General features: G+C 39.2%; 1 protein-coding gene across 50 annotated transcripts in view; it reads right to left on the bottom strand.

Moving 5' to 3' along the window:
* The window catches only part of LOC122255487 (scribble planar cell polarity protein), a 247,701-nt gene extending 240,364 nt beyond the window's left edge, over window positions 1–7,337 (bottom strand). For all 50 annotated transcript variants that reach the window (XM_086548694.1, XM_086548713.1, XM_086548683.1 and 47 more), the window contains exon 1: window positions 6,955–7,337. In XM_086548694.1, the coding sequence (XP_086404820.1) occupies window positions 6,955–7,116 (162 nt within the window). In that variant the 5' untranslated portion in view covers window positions 7,117–7,337. The remainder of the gene's footprint in view (window positions 1–6,954) is intronic.
* Window positions 7,338–7,500: the final 163 nt, after the last annotated feature.

Raw genomic sequence — 7,500 nt, forward strand, 5'->3', positions numbered from 1 at the left:
GGAGGTTCTCACGCCGCGTCGCTGCGACAACTGGTCGGCGGTGCGAGTGCGGTCGGCGTTACGGTCGGCGTTACGGCCGTGTGACGGGTCTGACGGGTCCGCGATACTTACCCGATTCACCGGGGACGTTGCGTTTATTGAGACTATCTGTTGCGAATGAAACCGGAGGGACGACTGCATGGCATTAAGCAGCCTTATACCAAACATCAAAGCGAAATGAATAATGTTTCGTGCCAACATGAAAAGGATACTCGAGTTGTCTTGAAAACACCAAACCTAATATAAATAATGAAATGAAAGAGTGCGGACGCTCAAAGGCCAAGCACAAGTACAAATCCCTTGACCAGAATATCGCCTAACTGAACTGCCCGCCCAGCCTCCTTCGCAAGGCTTACCGCACAGACGCCCAGGTGTTGCTTCACTTCGCGGCCTCGGGCCACCGTCGGGGGCTCCGGCCATGACCATGCACAGATTCGCCGGCATCGCCACAGGCTGTCTTGGGCTTTCTCTCTCGCCTGCCAGCGTCTTGCTCATCTTACTTGTATTCACTTTTACTTTCAACCTCTCTCTCTCTCTCTCTCTCTCTCTCTCTCTCTCTCTCTCTCTCTCTCTCTCTCTCTCTCTCTCTCTCTCTCTCTCTCTCTCACCGTAAGAGCTGAGCACCTCTTTACAAGCACTAATATACCTGACGTTCCTTTTCCTAGCGTGTTCCTCACTTCCCCGAACTCCAGCCAAAAGCAAAAAGGATCGCGTACGATGCCTGCTCACCACCAGCCAGGAACCACTCCAGCTACCCAGCTGTGCAGCCTGCCACCCAGTCTCTTCAAGCAAGACCAGAAGTGCAAGTAATCAGGTCCGAGGCGGCAGATAAGGGAGGGCGCCGAGGAACAAGCGGGGCGGGGCGGGGCAGGGCAGGGCAGGGCAGGCGAGGCGGCCCATTCATTCGGCTCGCTTCTTTGCCGCTCGCAAACTGCCTCCGCGCAATAATGACTCGTGGGAAGTGAATGGACTATTTCCCGGTAGATACCCCGAGTTTTATTACATTTCATTTGCCTCTGTTTCCATGCTAGTTGGCATTTGCTTGTTTGCCGGGTCGGCCGGTACTGTGATATGTCAAGACGACTTGTTCGTGTTGAGACAACTTCTTTAACTCTAATCCTCACTTAATTTCCCTTTAATAAAAATTATTAATTCGTTCGTTGTTATCTCCTCATCTCACGCATTTGCATAATCTCCTCTTTAGCAATCATGTGTGCGGCGGTGGGGGTGGTGGAGAGTGAAGTGGGGGGGGGGTGCTGCTCATACACTCACACTAATGGAAACGGGATAATCAACTAAACAAAATAAACAAAGATAATAATCCCAAAGAACTCTCCCCGAGTGGAAGCGAAAACTTTGCTTAATGACCCGAGACTCCCCCCCCCCCTCCCTTCAAACAAAAACAAAAAATAAAAAATAAAAAGGAAATAGAAAATCCGTGACATTTTAACCCTGTTATCGGAGGTCAATTACAACTGGTATGCAATTAGCTTTCCTGGCTAAGAAATTACAATTTAACTTTGTTAGCTGGGCCTGTCAATAACCCCGCGAAATCGAGCAACGCTGATCTGTTTATGCAGGACGAATCAACGATGCACACTTTAGTTGCTGTAGCAGCAGCGACGTCCCGCTGGCGATGACTGCCAACAAACGCCGGAAGTCGAGGGTTTAGATAGCAGCATTGTACGGTAAGTATTGTATAAGATGATGTCGAATAATAATGGTGATCATTTTACTACTACTACTACTGATGTTGCAACAATGACTAATAATAATAATAATAATAATAATAATAATAATAATAATAATAACAATTGTAATAATGATAATAATAATAATAACAATAATAATAGCTGTAAAATGGGGATGGCAACAGCAATAATGATAGAAACACAGATAATAACATCAAAACTCAATAATCAAAACAAATTACTGTGAAAACTACAGTAAACATCAATCAATAATGGAAACTATAACAGTTATCAAAATAATAATGAAAAGTGATTGATGATATATCCACTAAGAATAACCATTGTTATAATCATAATAATAAGATGCTAATAATAATTATAATAACAGCAACAATAGTAATAATGATAAAAAAAAATCATCATATTAATTATAAAAATGTGTAATATATAAAAAAAAAACTGAAAATTATATCATTATTAATAACAAGTCTACTCAATAATAAAATCACATCATTAGTGATGGTGGCACTGCTACAACTACTACTTCTACTAAAACTGAACTAGTACTACTACTACCACCACTATTGTTCATGAATATGACAATAATAACAATTGTAATGATAACAAATAATAATAACAAAACAATGGTGCCATTAGTAATACAAGGCACTTTTAATACCTAGCAAACCTTATTTAAAGGTTTAACTTTGGAAAATCAAATTTCATCTTTAAAAGCCAAGTAAACTAGGTTAGCAATCTTTCCCATTAACTTTTGTAAGATTGCTAACCTATCTCACAACACACATGAGATTAACCCACTATGAATCCCTATATAATTACAAACAAGTAACTAGCATCTATGACAACTGCCTCACAATTACCAATGTGTTGATTGCAATAACTAAAAAGCATTAACCAACATAATCATAAGCAATAGCATGACTGACTCCTTTCCTCGGGGAATCTCGAAACCTTCCCAACATTACCTGAATAAACGTTACTCATCCGGAACAAATGATGCTGGACACTAAATGACTAAATGGTCTGAGAATAGTGTCAAAAAGAGTTGCTTTTTACCGTGAAAATCAATAAATGTCCAACTTTTCCAATTTAACCCTTATTTACCATCACCCAAAAAATAATAATGAAAAAAGATTAACCTAAACAAACAACAAAAAAATATGAATCAAATATGTAAAATCAAGGATATCATATATAATATAATCATATTATGTTTTAGCTACTAGTACCATGTATTGTCTTGGTACAACATTTAGGGAATAATCACTGCACATGCATATGTTTTAGGAAAATATATACCCAAACTTACCCATAAAATATTTTTAGCAAAAAAACATAAGCAAAAATGCAAATATTTGGATACTACAGTTTACAAATATGTGTCAATAAAAGTGGTATCCATCTAAAGAAACCCTGTAATATATCCCAGACTTTCATATCACCAGTCAATACCTTCCCTTAAGAAAGAAAGACACATTTCTAAAGGATAGATCTGACAAGCATCCTGCAAATCCATCTGCTCATCTAATATTATTGGAAAAAAATATTAATGAGCTGTATTGAATAATGGCCAAACTATAATGTTATTTACAATGTACAAACAAAAAGTAGATTGAAAACACAAGGTAGGTTGTGTCTTACAAGACAAGAGTATGAAAGAGGGCTAATCTGTTTATGAGTGCGGGTATAACATTCTACTTCATTCAGAGTAAAAATACGATAAAAATAAGTAAATAAATGGATATACAAGTAACAACGCAAACTTAGAAAGAAGTTTCAAGGTTTACTGAACTACATTACGGAATCACAAAGCTTTGTTATGTTTGAACATAATACTAACTAATACCCTTTGTAAGAGTGTAGGTTACCAGGCACTTGTATGTATTCAAACAGGGCAACTTATGAATGTCTAACCCCTGGTCTGCAGGCAAGTCAATGACCAGTATTCAATGTTGGGGTGAGCAGGGAAGTAAGTTTATGGTAAACACTGATACTGAAACACATAAAGAAGAAAAGAGGTTGTAAACTTCAAGTCCCTTTCCATAACCAGTTATAAAAACTTTACTCTCCAGTATACCTTTTATCTTCTTTCATTTTCATTCCATCCATTTGAGGAAGCTACTTTGGTTGATTGCATTATTAAAGGAGGAATAATGTTAAATAAATAAGTAATAACCATCCACTAATCTACCCATTTGTTTAAAAGACTAGGAGTTGACAATTTATGGCCACAGACTGGATCCAACCCCAAATCATCTTAAATGCCTTGCCCAGTTGGTTGCCTTATCTTGAGATCTTTAGCCTCTATGTGAAACAAGATTACTGATCTTTGTGATTGAGAGATAAAACCAAAATGATTGATATAAGAATTCTGCAGGATTTTACACAAGATGTTACCTAAGATGCCAAGCATTTTAACCTTAAAGGACACTGTCTTACAATCTGAGGCAGCAATGTAATTTACATCTACTCTAATTCAATTTACACAAAAAATAGTTGTATTTTTGGAATCTACAGGCCAAAGTTGTCATCAATATTCCTATTACATGCTGGTATTGGTGACACATCTTCACCTGAGCATGACTAAATTCAGTATGCACGTCTTTTAGGGGCTAAGAACACCTTTAAATCTCAAGTCGTAAATCCCATGAATCCTTATGTTACAACCACAACTGAGAGTAATCTCATATCTTTAATCACTGATGCCTTGCATCCGTGAATGAGTTCAGGCCTCTGAGTGCAGAGTGACTTGCATATTTACATATTAATAGCAACAGCTTCTCACTCCAGCATTCAATGCACCTGATACATATATAGATTAAAAAAAAAAGAGACTCATATGTCCCTGACCCGAGATTTGAATTTAAATATTAAGTTTTGTTGAGAAGTATTATAATGGCCAAGATCATGAGATTCAACAAAATATCATACAGAACTTATTGTAGCTTTGTGACCTGCCACTACTCTCGTAACTCAGGATTACCCAGGACAAGAAAACAGAGCAAAATTAATACCTATAATCACATCCTTTTTTCTAATAGAATATACCCATATTTCTCCATCCTCAAATTAAATTCAAGATCTGGTCTCCAATATTCAGTCCCTATGATTGTTTTAAGAGATGCTACCATCACTTTTAGATTTTAATGTGAGAAAACATGAAAGGTAGCTGTTCAGAGGTCTACAATCCTAAATGATAAGGAGTAAATTGCAAAGATATGATTAGGCTACAGCATATAGAATAGCAGCAATTATCCAGAATAGTACATGCAGATAGTTTACAGATCTATACATTGAGTAATGCCATCAACTCTGCAATTCGCACTCCGGCAATGGTTAACAAACCTTCTGGCAACATGGATCCTGTACACTCCTTTGGCAAATTATCATCAAAACAAACCCATCCAAACTAGATCTTGTAGGCTTTATGAAACACAAAGGTCATGGCATTACCAATAACACTTTTTCCTCATAAAAACATTCCTTTAAATGATATCAACTGGATGTTGTCTCTCGTCCCCAAAAACACATGAGCAAGAATAATGATTATCTACTCAACTCTTAAATAATCTGATAAAGCTCTGAAAAACAAAAAGACCTTGGCAATGAGATACTCTTTAATGCATGTCTTTTATGTAAATGCTTTAACACAACACATAATTGCATTCAAAATTCTTTAACAACCCTAAAAGTCTTTCTTACAGTAACTGCTTGAGCCATAGATATCCTTCAAATGCTACTTACTCTTCATAGTACGAACAGCTCAATGAGGGCCCCATGGAGCTCCTCCACCACAGATCTCACAGTGAGTGTTCGTCCACAATCCCCATGATCTAGGACTTACCTACAGCTATAATGATACGAGTTAGCAGAGTAACAGCAGTGAATACTATACAGAAAAGAGGAACAACGCGCACTGCAGAGGTCATGAAATGGCATGGATGGCAACCTATAGGCCTAACAGGCCTCCTTGATGATCACACTTTTGACTCAGTCTATATTTTTTCCAAATGAATAACAGATTTTTTGAAATGTAAGAAATGCCAAAAATGGAAGGGAAAGAAAATATGCCAAATGCTTCTGAAATTTCTGGCACATTTCTAAGACCTACCTATAATTCTGTTTGCTACGTTCAATAATTTCCCTTTCCATATAAGATATACGCATGCACAGCTACTACAAACATACACATATTTGCATATATACTGATGTCCAGACACACAGACAGAATAAACAAAAATTATCAGATATCTTCCTTTCACACTGTAATCCCATCCCATAACAACTCAAACCACAAACATATAAAACAGAAGTGACATATCTTTCAAACACCTCATAGAACATACCCCGGAGAACATACATTTTCTTCTCCTGACTTTAAAACTACCTAAAAAATGTGATATGACTCAGAGTAACATTTGATATAGCTCTGTCAAAGTGATGCACAAGTGGAGATCGCTGCTGTCACTTACACCATGAGTCACCATAATATGATTCACTCTGGCCAAGTTGTCTACATTCTTGGTATCAAGAATAAATATGAAAAATCTATATACAAGCCTCCTAGCATTATTGTATGAATTCTTGTCAAAATCCAAGCCGAGATAACTTTAACGTATAGGAAAGAATAAATCAAACACTTAATTTCCAGACAAAAACAAGTTAATTTATATGATAACTAAAAATAAAGACGCAAAGAGCCGAGGCAAATCACACGGGGGTTTGTAAAATCAGTTACGGCCACTCTGACATGGGAATAATACCAGGGTTGGGTATTGTGGCTTTGTGCCCAGATAAAGTTTCCTTTGAATCCACTACGCATAGGAAATGAAAACAAATGAATGAGCACGTGAATCTCGCTGGAATTTCTTTCCCGTCCTTTGCTCTAATTCACCTACAAGAGACCTAGCCAATGAAACATGGTGAAAGCACTAGTTGAAATGAGAAGGAACCTTTCATCAAGGGAGCCGATATGAAAAAAGCCCCGATAAAGCCCCACATGCAACTACGAAGCAACACGAGATATAAGACAAAGCAAAGGCCGAAGGTAATCAGGAGGCCGAAATTAAAAGGACGCCACAGCCCGAGAGGAGGCGAGTAAATAAACAAGCGAGCTGCCCCGCGAGAAGCCCTTCCGCCCCTCCTCCTCCTCCCCCTAGGGCCTTCCTGCCCCCCGCCAGTGCCCCAGGAGCCTCGGCCTCACCTTGGGAAGATCGCGGATGTGGTTGGCGTCGAGCAGCACCTCCTCGAGGCTGCGGGCGTAGCGCATAATGTCGTCGGGAACACTTCCCAGCGAGCAGTGCCGCTTATCCACGTATTCCACATGCCTGTTACATCCCTTGAAGATGGGGATACACCGAAACATAATGGCTACTATTGAGCACCACACATAATCAAACACACGCCCCCTGGTTGGGCACACGCGCGAAAGAGGGGGGGAAAGGGGGAAAGGGAAAGGAACACTAGCGGATCGCCACCACCTTTGAAAAAAGACGCGAGACAAAGACACTTCCTCACTCGCCAACGGCAACGCACTGACTGAGGCGTGACGTCACCGGGCCTCTGAGAGCGCCATCTCTTGGCAACTTCGTACACTACGTCTTGTCACCCTCCTTCTTGGATTTTTATTTTATTGGATTTCCTTCTATTACGCATCTATTTTATTGCTTTGGAGGGTGGATGAGGACGAGCATTTTTAAATATGTGCTTTATTCGGTTTACGGAGTCTAAAAACCTTGATTTAGAGCGT

The sequence above is a fragment of the Penaeus japonicus genome, unplaced genomic scaffold, assembly GCF_977035675.1.
Source record: "Penaeus japonicus unplaced genomic scaffold, GWHDUDI00000001_assembly GWHDUDI00000021, whole genome shotgun sequence".
Classification (NCBI taxonomy): domain Eukaryota; kingdom Metazoa; phylum Arthropoda; class Malacostraca; order Decapoda; family Penaeidae; genus Penaeus; species Penaeus japonicus.